This window comes from Oncorhynchus mykiss, chromosome 1, assembly GCF_057628025.1.
Source record: "Oncorhynchus mykiss isolate SJ-2025 chromosome 1, ASM5762802v1, whole genome shotgun sequence".
Taxonomy (NCBI): domain Eukaryota; kingdom Metazoa; phylum Chordata; class Actinopteri; order Salmoniformes; family Salmonidae; genus Oncorhynchus; species Oncorhynchus mykiss.
This window is the reverse complement of record NC_143022.1, coordinates 86,801,981-86,818,565: the sequence shown is the minus strand read 5'-3', so window position 1 is coordinate 86,818,565 and position 16,585 is coordinate 86,801,981. Positions and strand designations below refer to the sequence as shown.

General features: G+C 43.6%; 1 protein-coding gene across 17 annotated transcripts in view; it reads right to left on the bottom strand.

The window, feature by feature from the left end:
- Positions 1 to 16,585, bottom strand: part of LOC110530763 (E3 ubiquitin-protein ligase MARCHF8) — a 166,187-nt gene that overhangs the window by 53,709 nt on the left and 95,893 nt on the right. For 12 of the 17 annotated variants that reach the window (XM_036987107.2, XM_090242657.1, XM_036987108.2 and 9 more), the window contains one exon: positions 12,946 to 12,996. The exons of the other annotated variants lie outside the window; for them this stretch is intronic. In XM_036987107.2, coding sequence (XP_036843002.1) covers positions 12,946 to 12,996 — 51 coding nt within the window. The remainder of the gene's footprint in view (positions 1 to 12,945; positions 12,997 to 16,585) is intronic. 17 annotated transcript variants of the gene reach the window in all.

Genomic DNA, 16,585 nt, shown 5'->3' with positions numbered 1-16,585 from the left:
GTAGCCGGAGACTTTAATGCAGGGAAACTTAAATCCGTTTCAGCAAAGATCTCTGGACCACCTTTACCACACACACAGCATAGAAGTAGTTTAGCTCGTCTGGTAGGCTTCTGTCACTGGGCAGCTCTCGGCTATGCTTCCCTTTGTAGTCTGTAATTGTTTGCAAGCCCTTCTTTGCTCACTTTGAGGACAAGACAGTGCCACCGACACGGCCCGCTTCCAAAACCTGCGGGCTCTCCTTCACTGCAGCCAACGTGAGTGAACCCTCTCAAGGCTGCCGGCCCGGCATCCCTAGCCGTGTCCTAAGAGCATGCGCAGACAAGCTGGCTGGTGTGTTTACGGACTTATTCGATCTATCCTTATCCCAGTCTGCTGTTCCCACATGCTTCAAGAGGGCCACCATTGTTCCTGTTCCCAAGAAAGCTAAGGCTAAAGCTAACTGAGCTAAATTACTATCGCCCCGTAGCACTCACCGTCATCATGAAGTGCTTTGAGAGACTAGTCAAGGACCATATCACCTCCAGCCTACCTGACACCCTAGACCCACTCCAATTTGCATACCTCCCCAATAGGTCCACAGGCAACGCAATCACACTGCCCTAACCCATCTGGACAAGAGGAATACCTATGTAAGAATGCAGTTCATCGACTACAGCTCAGCATTTAACACCATAGTACCCTCCAAACTCATCATTAAGGTCCTGGGTCTCGACCCCGCCCTGTGCGACTGGTTCCTGGACTTCCTGACAGGCCGTCCCCAGGTGGTGAGAGAAGGAAACAACATCTCCACCCCGCTGATCCTCAACACTGGGGCCCCACAAGGGTGCGTTCTCAGCCCTCTCCTGTACTCCCTGTTCACCCATGACTGAGTGGCCATGCACGCCTCCAACTCAATCATCAAGTTTGCAGACGACACTACAGTGGTAGGCTTGATTACCAACAACGACAAGACGGCCTACAGGGAGGAGGTGAGAGCCCTCGGAGTGGTGTCAGGAAAATAACCTCACACACAATGTCAACAAAACAAAGGAGATGATCGTGGACTTCAGGAAACAGCAGAGGGAGCAGCCCCCTATCCACATCGACGGGACAGTAGTGGAGAAGGTGGAAAGTTTTAAGTTCCTCGGTGTACACATCACGGACAAACTGAAATGGTCCACCCACACAGACAGCGTGGAGAAGAAGGCGCAACAGCGCCTCTTCAACCTCAGGAGGCTGAATAAATTTGTCTTGTCACCAAAAACACTCACAAACTTTTACAGACGCACAATCGAGAGCATCCTGTCCGGCTGTATCACCACCTGGTACGGCAACTGCTCCGCTCACTACCGCAAGGCTCTCCAGAGGGTAGTGAGGTCTGCACAACGCATCACTGGGGGCAAACTACCTGCCCTCCAGGACACCTACACCACCCGATGTCACAGGAAGGCCAAAAAGATCATCAAGGACAACATCCACCCGAGCCACCGCCTGTTCACCCCATTATTATCCAGAAGGTGAGGTCAGTACAGGTGCATCAAAGCGGGGACAGAAAGACTGAAAAACAGCTTCTATCTCAAGGCCATCAGACTGTTAAACAGCCATCACTAACATTGAGTGGCTGCTGCCAACATACTGACTCAAATCTCTAGCCACTAATAATAAAAAATTGGATGTAATAAATATATCACTAGCCACTTTAAACAATGCCACATTATATAATGTTTACATACCCTACATTACTCATCTCATATGTATATACTGTACTCTATACCATCTACTGCATCTTGCCTATGCCTTTCGGCCAACACTCATCCAGATATTTTTATGAACATATTCTTATTCATTCCTGTAGTTGTTGTGAAATTGTTAAGATTACTTGTTAGACAATACTGCATGGTCGGAACTAGAAGCACAAGCATTTCACTACACTCGCATTAAAATCTGCTAACCATGCGTATGTGACAAATACAATTTTATTTGATTTGTCCGAATCTGTAATACCAATATGTTTTAAGCAGACCACCATAGTGCCTGTGCCCAAGAACACTAAGGTAACCTGCCTAAATGACTACCGACCCGTAGCGCTCACGTCTGTAGCCATGAAGTGCTTTGAAAGGCTGGTCATGGCTCACATCAACACCATCATCCCAGAAACCCTAGACCCACCTGAATTTACATATCGCCCCAACAGATCCACAGATGGTGCAATCTCTATTGCACTCCACACTGCCCTTTCCCACCTGGACAAAAGGAAAACCTATGTTAGATTGCAATTCTTTGACTACAGCTCAGCATTCAACACCATCGTGCCCTTAAAGCTCATCAATAAGCTAAGGACCCTGGGACTAAACACCTCCCTCTGCAACTGGATCCTGGACTTCCTGACGGGCCGCCCCCAGGTGGTGAGGGTAGGTAACAACACATCCGCCATGTTGATCCTCAACACAGGGGCCCATCAGGGGTGCGTGCTCAGTCCCCTCCTGTACTCCCTGTTCACTCATGATTGCACAGCCAGGCACGACCCCAACACCATCATTAAATTTGTCGATGACACAACAGTGGTAGGCCTGATCACCAACAACGATGAGACAGCCTATAGGGAGGAGGTCAGAGACCTGTCCGTGTGGTGCCAGTACAACCTCTTCCTCAACGTGATCAAGGCAAAGGAGATGATTGTGGACTACAGGAAAAAGAGGACCGAGCACACCCCTATTCTTATCGATGGGGCTGCAGTGGAGCAGGTTGAGAGCTTCAAGTTCCTTGGTGTCCACATCGCCAACAAATTAACATGGTCCAAGCACACCAAGACAGTCGTGAAGAGGGCACGAAAAAACGTATTCCCCCTCAGGAGACTGAAAAGATTTGTCATGGGTCCTGAGATCCTCAAAAGGTTCTATAGCTGCACCATCAAAAGCATTATGACTGGTTGCATCACTGCCTGGTATGGCAACTGCTCGGCCTCCGACCGCAAGGCACTATAGAGGGTAGTGTGAAAGGCCCAGTACATCACCGGGGCCAAGCTTCCTGCCATCCAGGACCTCTATACCAGGCGGTGTCAGAGGAAGGCCCTAAAAATTGTCAAATACTACAGCCACCCTAGTTATAGACTGTTCTCTCTGCTACTGCACGACAAGCGGTACCGGAGCACCAAGTCAAGGTCCAAGAGGCTTCTAAATAGCTTGTACCCCCAAAGCCATAAGACTCCTGAACATCTAATCAAATGGCCACCCAGACTATTTGCATTGTCCCCCCCCCCCCTCTTTTACACCACTGCTACTCTCTGTTGTTATCATCTATGCACAGTCCCTTTAATAAATCTACCAACATGTATATACAATATTTCCTCAACTAACCGGTGCACCAGCACATTGACTCTGTACCAGTACCCCCCTGTTTATAGTCTCGCTATTGTTATTTTACTGCTGTTCTTTAATTACTTGTTACTTTTATTTCTTCTTCTTATCCCTATTTTTTTTAACTGCATTGTTGGTTAGGGGCTTGTAGGTAAGCATTTCTCTGTAAGGTCTACTACACATGTTATATTCAGAAGATGTGACTAATGAAATTTGATTTGATTTTGTTTTAATATTTTAAAATGCTTTGTACATCAGTGGATATTATAAAAGGGCCATATTTATTCAAATAAAACAATGGCCAGTTTGGGCCAATTGTTTGTACGTAAAAAACCCCAGAATAGGCTATGTCTGGCCCATGAATTCGTTGTGTTTTTTTTCCCAATATGGCCCATGTGCTGATTGAGTTTCACACCCTTGACTTAGGAGATAAAAGGAATTCAGAGGGAAGCTGTCAGAATGCCGATCAAACATACACAGTACAGCTGGCTGCTATCTCACATTACATTGGGACTTGCTGGCAAAACATTTGGAAAAAACACTTGGAGAACCAATTTGAATACTAAACTACTTCTACAGATATATTTTCAGTTGGTTTGGTTTAATAATTGGCTGTTAATTTAAAGGTCGAACATGAGGAAAGTGTTAACTTTTTCCATAGACTCAATAGAGTACTTCAATCCTGCCCGCTAGCCTGGATTTTAAAGATCATGTTCATGGCCGTGAATAAGCTCTCTATACCTCATTAAGACACATATTAGCAGCACTGGTGTGGTAGTAACAAATGGGATCAGAAGTCCTTTCTCATACTAGTAGTAGTAGAGGTAGTAGAGGAGTGAGGTAATATCCAGTGTCCCAGTACACCTGCTGTAGAGAACAGAAGCTCTGCTATCAGAAGCCTACCGAGCCACAGGCACTGTGTTTTAGTCTCTACTATGTACCACCCACTAATTACCTATTGATTCAATCTGGAACTAAGGGGCAATTCATAGCTCAGGGGCTGACGAGATCAATAAAGAATTCAATGTCCATCCCTGCCTTTCACCCTCGCTGTAGCTGTCTCCTTCTGTGTCTGTCTGCCTCGCTCTCCCTCTCCGTATCTGTATCCCTCTCTCTCGCTGTAGCTGTCTCTCCTTCTGACTGTCTGCCTCACTCTCCCTCTTCGTATCTGTATCCCTCTCTCTCGCTGTAGCTGTCTCTTCTTCTGTGTCTGTCTGTCTGCCTCGCTCTCCCTATCTGTATCCCTCTCTCTCTTGCTGTAGCTGTCTCTCCTGTGTCTGTCTGCCTCGCTCTCCGTATCTCTCTCTGTCGGCTGATTTTCTTTCTATCTCTCGTTTTTTTTCACACACTATGTAAACACATACAGGAAGGAAAAGAGAAGCACATAGGAGTGTGAGAGGATCGAAACAGAGGAGCTGTCTTTATGATCAAACAGACAAGACTATATTTAACTGTGGAAGGAGAACATTTACATAGTCTTTTATTAAACACCAGCAAGAGATAGACGGGAATAATGAGGATATTAATTTGTTAGCTGTAAAATTATCAGATATACAGTAAAAATGGGGCTTCTATAAATGCTTGACAATCCCTGAATGATTTACAGTACTAAACATATGTATACATCGCTCCTCTCCCTCTCTCTCTAATTGAGCCCCCTCTCCCATCATCTCACCCTTCTCTCCATCGCTTCTCTATACCCCTCTCGGTCTGGATGGAGAATAGTAGAGACTAAGAAGAATAAAGACAGAAGTATTTAATGTGAATGAACATGATGTCCACAGACAGAAATAGAACGAAAATCCAGAGACAAGAAGATTTGTTTCTATTAAGGTAAATCCAATCATTGTCTGCCAATCTGTATGACTACGAGCACAGATCAGAATGGATCAGGTATTGATGGTCAGGGGCTATAAACTGTACTAACATTGTACAATGTACTTTTTATTGTTTCTATCCAGTATCATTAGAACTGTATGAAGCAGATGATAAAATAAACAGTAAAAACGAAATCTTTGCCACATAGACGAAGTTAGAAGCTTCTATCCAAAGTGACTTAAAGTACAATGAATGAATACATTTTTCAGAATGTGTATGTGATCCCTGCAGGATCACATACAGCCCACAGTCGTGGCAAGTTCTAACAGAGTCTGTTAATGTGTGTCAGAATAAACACACCATTTACCATTCCTGGTAATACCTGAAACACATCTCTAACCAACTCTCTGCTCTCTGTTTGCACAGCAAACATATCCTTCTTCTTTAAATTTCAGGTATTTCTCCTCAATGAGATAAAGTAATCTCAATGGTATGAGTCTTACTGAGGCCTAAGACCAAAGCAAATAACCAAGAAGAGGCAGACTCAATCCAAACTAGTTACCATGACACTTACCACAATAACAACTTGAAGATGCCAGCGATTGCTACCGAGAGCAGATTTCAATCAAAATAATGAATCCTACTGCCAAAAGGAGCGAGGAACATCTACTAGCCAAGACGCAGATGGCCTACATGTGAGTTATATTGGTATGACTGTGGCAATTGTATAGCAGTACAAAGCAAATAGTCTATGGTCACTTCCTCACGGTCTAAGCAAGGTGAAGGAATTGGAGAAAGAAACAGAATGTACAAGACAGGAGGCCTATTCAGCCACATAGGAACATGAAAGGTCAATAGAAAATAATTCATTCTAATTAAAACAATTGGTTTATGCAGTTGCATGGCAGCACAAAATAAATAGTATGCTGTAGGGTGTCCAATCAAAAAAGTATCTTTTGACAAAATGGGTAAAATAATAAATTATAAGTGTCTAGACAATCCTCTAAGAAAAGCAAAAGTCCAAACCTCATGTCTCTATCATAATCCGTTATAAAGTTATTGGAGTTTTTACCCTCGTAGGGTGGCCAGAATTAGGGTGACTAAATCAATGATGGCCAGAGGAAAAAAGTGATCATAAATCTTGAAAATTCCATCTCATCAGCTAGTCTGGATGCTGTGCAAGAACTGAGGCCACTGGCTACTTGACAGGCTCACTTCCCCATTGAACTCATCATATTTCTTCTTGAATCCGCAGGACATAAAACAACAACAGAGGTATATACAGTACATTGATTTTCAGACATGACATGTAGTATTTCATATTTTAGTAGATTTCTCACAAAAACAAGCGTATCTGTGAAATGTCAACGGAGCACTGGGCGAATACCAAGCTATTTACTTTCAAAGCCTTTTACATTTCATTCAGCTGTGACCCCCAGAAACAACTTTGACGACGACCACCAGAAAATGTTCAATTCTCAAAGGTCGTTACGAGGAATATGGGTTACGAAATCCCACTTTTTGAATATAACTTTTATAATATGTTATAGAAAGACCCCACTGAATGATTCAGAACATGAATGATATTTGTCTTGGTAAAATGTATTTTATAACATAAAGAAGTGAAATTCCATCACCAACGCACGTTTTCACCCACTCTGACACCTCATATCAGGGATCATCAACTAGATTCAACCGCAGGGCGATTTTCTTCTTGAATGGTCAGGGGGCCGGAACATAATTACAAATGATTTGTATACTGCAAATTGACCACAATAAGCCCAAACAGATATAATTGCTTACATTTGTATACGATCACATATATCTATTATGAGTGGGAATACTTTGGAACAGATTTCCAAAATGAAAATCACTTGATTTTACAAACTGCAAAGTGCAGTGTGCTCCAAACCAAATAGTGAGAGTGTGAACGAGCTGTCAGCATTGGAGAGAGAACAAGAGACCGGGCCTAAACAGTAGCAAATTTCCGCAAACTGTAACAAACCATAAGAAATTACCCAAAACTACAGCAGTGTCTCTCAAATTACAGCAGTGTCTCCCAAACTGCATAAGTGTTTCCCAAACTGCAGGAGTGTCTCCCAAACTGCAGGAGTGTCTCCCAAACTACAGCAGTGTCTCCCAAACTACAGCAGTGTCTCCCAAACTACAGGAGTGTCTCCCAAACTGCAGGAGTGTCTCCCAAACTGCAGGAGTGTCTCCCAAACTGCAGGAGTGTCTCCCAAACTGCAGGAGTGTCTCCCAAACGGCAGGAGTGTCTCCCAAACTGCAGGAGTGTCTCCCAAACTACAGGAGTGTCTCCCAAACTGCAGTGTCTCCCAAACTGCAGGAGTGTCTCCCAAACTACAGCAGTGTCTCCAAAACTACAGCAGTGTCTCCCAAACTACTGGAGTATCTCCCAAACTACTGGAGTGTCTCCCAAACTACTGAAGTGTCTCCCAAACTACTGGAGTGTCTCCCAAACTACAGCAGTGTCTCCCAAACTGCATGATGTTAGTTAGCGTGACTGATGAAGGGCAGCTCAGAGAGCTGCAGGTCAGAGCTGTGTGTGTGTGTGTGTGTGTTTTGTCAGGGATGTAATACTTTAATACCAAATCAGTATGGGAGGCCTCCCAGGGCCCAATTACACACAGCTGGAGCAGCTCAACTAGTACCATGTTTGATACATCTAGGTTCTCTTAACATAAGCTCATAGCTAGTTTGTAGGATGAAAGAGGTGCAAATGAATTAATATGTAGACTAGTCTTATGTGCTTTTGCCTGTGCATTGCTTGCTGTTTGGGGTTTTAGGCTGGGTATCTGTAAAGCATTTTGTGAATACTTCCAATGTAAAAAGGGTTTCATAAAATACGAATTAATTAATTAATTTGACTCGAGAATTTGTATGGCATTGAGTTGGTGCTGCACATCCTCTCAGCTCTGACCACAGTAATTGGTTTATTTCAGTAGCAATATGGTAGCTGCTCTAGTGATGTTGGAACTAAATTAATAACATGTGTACTAGGAACTCTTCTCTAACCAAGTCATCTATATTATTTGATTCCAGACTGTTTCTTGCTATCTTAGCAAAACTGTAATTTGACAGAGAAATATCAGCTAGCTAACATTAGACAGGCTAGCCAACTGCAGATAGCTATCCCCCAAGCTATGCTAACTAGCTTCTGTCAGCTTGGCTTAACACAAGGCCAGCACCGGTTTTACGTTCTATTTGCTTCTTCTTCTCTACTTTAGCTCCCACATAAAACTGAATTAGCCCTTGTTTGTTGTGATTAAATGGCAGACCCCCCCCCCCCACACACACACACAAAGAAAAACACCCAAATGAAACCACACCCCGAAGACAACTCGTTTGCCTTCAGTCATGGCCAGTAGAATTTCTTAACGAGCATTGATGAAAAACAAGGCCAAATCGGGAAGTGCAGTTCTCTTAGAAAAATTCCTTACCAAAAAAAATGTTTTTTTTTCTACAAGATTAAAATCACAGTTATCACAAAACATATTATTTTCTGTGTATGGCCTGGGGAAAGTTGTGTAATTTAAATAAAAACCAGAGAGGCTATCTTGGTGAATTTGCGAGGAATACAAGACAAGACATTGCAAGATAACGTTACAGATTACCAAGACATATGCGCACAGACGGTTCTTTCTGCCTGCCCCCTCCTCTCTCTCCCTCCCCCACGCTGGCTCGCCTACTATTTTGCTCCGTAATGATGCGAGTGTGTGTCGTGTAGAATATTCTAGCCTATTCATTGATGATAGGCCCTACTTTACTGAAGTAGCGAGACATTGTAGACCAATAAATTGCATGATACAGCATTGCGAGAAACAGCTTTTGATTGCCGTTTGATAGGCCTAGTGCATGGTTCTGATTGTCCCTGGTGTCCGACCAGCCTATAATGTGCACCTCCCCTCTCTCTCCGTCCCTCGCTACCTCGTTATGAAGGATACAAGTGCTTGTGTTCTCGTAAGTACAGCAACTAATCAGTCTCCTCCGTTCCAAAAATACTGAATCTTAGGAGTCGATTCCTAGTGGAATCGAATCTTGACACTCACAAATGGGACATCGGGAGCCGACGTGCAAGGAGTCAACTCTCCACTATTACGGCTTCGTCGTAACAGTTGGAAAATGGCAGAGAAAGGCAAGTGACAGCAGAGAAGTCCTGTATAGCAATACTTTAAGATGTTAAATGAGAATGTGGTGAAATACAATACATTGTGAATTTACATGGAATTTAGTGAATTTTCTTATTGTTTTAATGGAAAATCACATTTTTTTAAATGGCAGTTTAAACATTATTATTATTTTTTTTACATCACTACTGCATACACAAAAACACACACACAGCCACACACAAAGGTTGAATATTTTTCCAGTATTTAAAAAAAAAAAGAAAAAAAGTATTTCTCACCAAAACCAGAAGTGTCATCCAAAAGCATTTTAAAGCATATAAATATGTCTGGATTTGATTACAGCTTTGATCAGAATGAAAATTCTCACCTGATGCAATCTGAGCCATACATTGAATACATTAAGTGCCCTACATTAATGACATTCAATGAACCCAAGCCCAAAAAAGCTTAGCCTACCTCCTCTTTCTCTCTCTATTGTTGCTTCATTCCTCCTCGCTTTCAACAGTTCAATTAAATACGTTTTGTTGTCTTTATCTTCATCGTTCTAATGACATCCTTCAATAATATAGGACTATGATTAGATTCAGAAGGCTTTCACTTCTCTTCACAAAGATTGATTGGTTATCGGTCTGAATAAATAACTGCTATAGCCTATTGCCATCGCATAACCCATCATTAATTAGATAAATATAAGGCTAATACTGCATTGAATATATGACCTGAAAAAGGTTAGCTAGGACACCTACTGTATATATAGGGCTATTTATCAATCTAGAACGGGATTATCTATTTTTGGATGTAATTTGAATGGAGTTGATGGAGAGAGTGACTGCGAGAGAGTGCTCGCACATGCATTGATTTATAGCAACGATATTCGAGTGATTGGCTGTTTTGAAACTCAGGCTGCAATTAGAAAAATAATCATCTTTTCAATTAAAAATGAAAGCCAGATGGATATGGGTAAATTAGATGTGCATTCAGTTTTATATCACCGTAGTATAGGCTATGCTGCAGCAAATGTATGTCTACCTGTCACAAGAAAAACAGTTACCATGATGAGATGACAGATCTACATGCACTGTGAACTCCAGTTACCATGATGAGATGGGCTGTCTGTCCCCACCCTAAGTGTTGATTCTCCATGCAGAGGCCGGAGACAAGCCAGATATAGACATTGCATATAATTTAACAGTTCCATTTCACACCTTGCTGTTCATGTAAATAATGTCTTATAATTTACCGGTTTCTGGCAGTTATTTATCCAGGGAAAAAGGAGTGGTTTTGGCCAGTAAATCTCAGTAACCGAGTTCCCGCCATTCAACCCTAACACACACTGGCACAATGGCACAGATGCAGAGACAGTGAATACTAAGAGCTGCCTGCCTGCTCATACAAACCTGAGTGCTCTGTCAGGCAAGTCATTGTGTGACTAAACTTGTCTGTCTGGATATTACTTTAAGCAACAACAAAACGGAAGACATTATCCAACAGTTTCTTCTCTCTATTCATGTAGATGAATTGTGGATTGGATCTTTTATCATTACTCATCTTCACTGGGTCTGAAAGTGACTCGTATGGAGATAATTCACTTTATAAAGATATTATTAAAGGAAAATTCCACCCAAAACCTACAATACATGACCAAAAGTATGTAGACACCTGCTCGTCAAACAAAATCACGGCCATTAATATGGAGTTGCTCCCCCTTTGCTGCTGTAACAGCCCCCACTCTTCTGGGAAGGCTTTCCACTAGATGTTGGAACATTGCTGCGGGGACTTGCTTCCATTCAGCCACAAGAGCATTAGTGAGGTCGGGCACTGATGTTGGCTCGCAGTTGACATTCCAATTCATCCCAAAGGTGTTCGATGGGGTTGAGGTCAGGGCTCTGAGCAGGCCAGTCAAGTTATTCTACACCGATCTCAACAAACTATTTCTGTATGGACCTCGCTTTGTGCACATGGGCATTGTCATGCTGAAACAGGAAAGGGCCTCCCCCAAACTGTTGCCACAAAGTTGGAAACACAGAATCATCTAGAATGTCATTTATGCTGTAGCGTTAAGATTTCCCGTCACTGTAACTAAGGGGCCTAGCCCAAACCATAAATTACAGTCCCAGACCATTATTCCTTCTCCACCAAACTTTACAGAGGGCACTATGCATTCGGGCAGGTAGCGTTGTCCTGGCATCTGCCAAACCCAGATTTGTCCCTCGAACTGCCAGATGGTGAAGCATAATTCATCACTCCAGAGAACGCATTTCCACTGCTCCAGAGTCAAATGGCAGCGAGCTTTACACCACTCCAGCCAACGCTTGGCATTGTGCATGGTGATCTCAGGCTTGTGTGCGGCTGCTCGGCCATGGAAACCCATTTCATGAAGCTCCTGACGAACAGTTCTTGTGCTGACTTTGCTTCCAGAGGTAGTTTGGAACTCGGTAGTGAGTTTTGCAATAGAGGACGATTTCTACGGGCTATGCGCTTCAGCACTCGGCAGTCCCATTCTGTGAGCTTGTGTGGCCTACCACTTCGTGGCTGAGCCATTGTTGCTCCTAGGCGTTTCCAGCACTTACAGTTGACCGGGGCAGCTCTAGCAGGGCAAAAGTTTGACGAACTGAACTTGGGAGGGTGTCATCCTATGACGGTGCCATGTTAAATGTTCATTTAGGCTCTTCATTAAGGCCATTATACTGTCAATGTTTCTCTATGGAGATTGTATGGCTGTGTGCTCAATTTTATACACCCACTAATTTGAAGGGATGTCCACATACTTTGTATATATAGTGTATATTTTTGAATTTGTTCCATTAATCCATTGTTGATACAGTCCCTACATGTTTTGCAAGTCAGCAATCACGTTTTGAAGATATATAACTTTGTATTTTGAAAGTCATCCTTTAATATTGATCTATAAGCCATCAATCCTAACAAAAAGGATTGTTACCAGAATTAAATGAAATCATGCTGACTCATGCTGAGCACTGAAACATGGTGGTGTTGATTCACTTTAACCCTTGAAAGGCTGCTTCTGCTTTCTGGTTACCGGAGTGGAATGACATCCTGCCGACTCATGCCGCCCGGCTCAAACATGGCAGCTGGAGCGTTGCCATGGTGACGAGGTGACCCTGACTATTAGCACATGTAAAGCTTTATCCCACTAAGAGGCTCACAGGAGAACACAACCAATCTGGCCCAGCAGAGAGGAGGGAGGGGGAGAGGGATGGTGGAGAGAGAGAGAGAGAGATAGATAGAGAGAGAGAGAGAGAGAGAGAGAGAGAGAGACAGAGAGAGAGAGAGATAGAGAGACTAGTACTGTTCCAATATGAGGATGGAGGAACCGCCAGTGTTGCAGCACTTCCATATGAGATGAAACTGTTTTTTTTTTTAGATCAGATGGAACAAAGAAGAGACAAGGAGAAGAAGTCAAGGTAGACTACTGAGTTGCACCCCTGAGTGTCAGTTGGGGAGGAAGAGGTGAGACAGTCTCTCTCAATAAGAACTGATCCGAGAGCTGTACCTCTGACTATGGGAGTGACTGGCAGGTTAGGACCCCTGGAAGGCCAGGTCCAACTCTCTTTCTCTACAGGATGTCTATTCTGTCCATCAATCTCTCTCTCTCATACTGTATGTTGCATCTCTGTCCTTACCTTGGAAATATTGCTGGACCTGCTGGCAGAATGACCGAGGGGCTTCTCATTCTGAAAGAGAGGACCAGAAAGACTTAGTACATTCAAATTACATACAAATGACAAAATACCTTCTTCCCCGAGCTGTGTTAGAGACATAAGAGATACAAAGGAGAATTTCTATCTGTTGTCAATTTGACAGTGATTACACATGATAAAATGTCTCGTAATGATTATTATATCTTGATTATTACTGTTGATTAGGGTAGCTCTCATTGTTTTGTTTTACTGCGGAGCCCCTAGTCCAGCTCTACATGCCTCTGTTAGCTCCCTTGCCCCACCCCCCACATATGTGGAGACCGCACCTAGCTTAACTTCCGTTTCCAGAGATGCAGCCTCTCTCATTGTCACTCAATGCCTAGGTTTACCACCACTGTACTCGCACCCTACCATGCCATTGTCCGTGCATTATGACCTGAATCTATCCTACCACGCCCAGAAGTCTGCTCCTTTCACTCTCTGTCCCCAATGCACTAGACGACCAGTTCTTATAGCCTTTAGCCTTTAGCCGTACCATTATCCTACCCCTCTTTTCCTCTGGTGATGTGGAGGTTAACCCAGGCCCTGTGTGTCCCCAGGTGCTCTCATTTGTTGACTTCTATAACCGGAAAAGCCTTGGGTTCATGCATGTTAACATCAGAAGTCTCCTCCCTAAGTTTGCTTTAGTCACTGCTTTAGCACACTCCGCCAACCCAGATGTCCTAGCTATGTCTGAATCCTGGCTTAGGAAGGCCACCAAAAATTCTGAAATGTCCATCCCCAACTACAACATTGTCCGACAAGATAGAACTGCCAAAGGGGGCGGAGTTGCAATCTCCTGCAGAGAGAGCCTGGAGAGTTCTGTCATACTATCCAGGTCTGTGCCCAAACAGTACGAGCTTCTACTTTTAAAAATCCACCTTTCCAGAAATAAGTCTCTCACCGTTGCCGCTTGTTATAGACCTCCCTCAGCTGTGTCCTGTACACCATATGTGAATTGATTGCCCCCCATCTATAGTCAGAGTTCGTACTGTTAGGTGACCAAAACTGGGATATGCTTAACACCCCGGCAATCCTACAATCTAAGATAGATGCCCTCAATCTCACACAAATGATCAAGGAACCTACCAGGTACAACCCCAAATCCCTATAAATACACCTCTGCTGTTTTCAACCAGGATCTCCGGTGATCACTGCCTCATTGCCTGCGTCCGTTATGGGTCCGCTGTGAAACGACCACCCCTCATCACTGTCAAACGCTCCCTAAAACACTTCTGTAAGCAGGCCTTTCTAATCGACCTGGCCCGGGTATCCTGGAAGGATATTGACCTCATCCCGTCAGTTGAGGATGCCTGGTCATTCTTTAAAAGTAACTTCCTCACCATTTTAGATAAGCATGCTCAGTTCAAAAAATGCAGAACTAAGAACAGATGTAGCCCTTGGTTCACTCCAGACCTGACTGCCCTCGACCAGCACAAAAACATTTTGTGGCGCACTGCACTAGCTTCGAATATAGCCTTTAGTTGCGATATGCAACTTTTCAGGAAAGTCAGGAACCAATATACACAGTCAGTTAGGAAAACAAAGGCTAGCTTTTTCAAACAGAAATTTGCATCCTGCAGCACTAATTCCAAAAAGTTTTGGGACACTGTAAAGTCCATGGAGAATAAGAGCAGCTCCTCTCAGCTGCCCACTGCACTGAGGCTAGGAAACACTGTCACCACCGAAAAATCCACGATAATTTCAATAAGCATTTCTTTATGGCTGGTCACGCTTTCCACCTGGCTACCCCAACCTCGATTAACAGCTCTGGCCCTCCCGCAGCAACTGGCCCAAGCCCCCCCCTGCTTCTCCTTCACCCAAATCCAGACAGCTGATGTCCTGAAAGAGCTGCAGAATCTAGATCCCTACAAATAATCTGGGCTAGACAATCTGGACCCTCTCTTCCTAAAATTATCCGCCGCCATTGTCGCAACCCCTATTACTAGTCAGTTCAACCTCTCTTTTTTATCGTCTGAGATTCCTAAAGATTGGAAAGAGGCTGCAGTCATCCCCCTCTTCAAAGGGGGTGACACTCTAGACCCAAACTGTTATAGACCTATATCCATCCTGCCCTGTCTTTCTAAAGTCTTCGAAAGCCAAGTGAACAAACAGATCACCGACCATCTCGAATCCCACCGTACCTTCTCCACTATGCAATCCGGTTTCCGAGCTGGTCACGGGTGCACCTCAGCAACGCTCAAGGTCCTAAACGATATCATAACCACCATTGATTAAAAAAAACAGTACTATGCAGCCGTCTTCATCGACCTGGCCAAGGCTTTTGACTCTGTCAATCACCATATTCTTATCGGCAGAATCAACAGCCTTGGTTTCTCTAATGACTGCCTCGCCTAGTTCACTGACTACTTCTCAGATAGAGTTCAGTGTCTCTATGGGAGTGCCACAGGATTCAATTCTCGGGCCGACTCTTTTCTCTGTATATATCAATGATCTCGCTCTTGCTGCAGGTGATTCTGCAAACAAGCTTCAATGCCATACAACACTCCTCCTCCAACTGCTCTTAATTGCTAGTAAAACTAAACGCATGCTCTTCAACCGATTGCTGCCCGCATCCCCCCGCCCACCTAGCATCACTACTCTGGACGGTTTTGACTTAGAATATGTGGACAACTACAAATACCTAGGTGTCTGGCTAGACTGTACATTTTCCTTCCAGGCTCATATTAAGCATATCCAATCCAAAATTAGATCTAGAAGCGGCTTCCTATCTCGCAACAAAGCCTCCTTCGCTCATGCTGCCAAACATACCTTTGTAAAACTGACGTATCCTACTGATCCTTGACTTCGGCCATGTAATTTACAAAATAGCCTATATATACTACCCACCATTGCGACCTGTATGCTCTCGTTGGCTGGTCCTCGCTACATATTCGTTGCCAAACCCACTGGCTCCAGGTCATCTATAAGTCTTTGCTATGTAAAGCTACGCCTTATCTCAGCTCACTGTACACCATAGCAACACCCACCTGTAGCAAGCACTCCAGCAGGTATATTTCACTGGTCGTCCCCAAAGCCAACATCTACTTTGGCCGCCTTTCCTTCTAGTTCTTTGCTGCCAATGACTGGAACAAAATATAAAAATCACTGAAGTTGGAGACTTATATCTCCCTCACTAACTTCAAGCATCGGCTGTCAGAGCAGCTTACCGATCGCTGCAGCTGTACACTGCCCATCTGTAAATAGCCCACCCAACCAACTACCTACCCCATATTTATTTTTGTTTTTTTCTGCTCTTTTGCACACCAGTATTTCTACTTGCACATCCTCATCTGCACATCTATCACTCCAGTGTTAATTGCTAAATTGTAATTACTTTGCCCCCATGGCCTATTTATTGCCTTACCTCCTTACTTCATCTGCACACACACCATATACAGATCTTCTATTATGTTATTTTGCTGTATCTTTGTTTATTCCATGTGTAACTCTGTGTTGTGTTTTTTTTGCACTGCTTTGCTTTATCTTGGCCAGGTTGCAGTTGTAAATGAGAACTTGTTCTCAACTGGCCTACCTGGTTAAATAAAGGGGAAATACATATATTTTTTTTAAATGACATCTT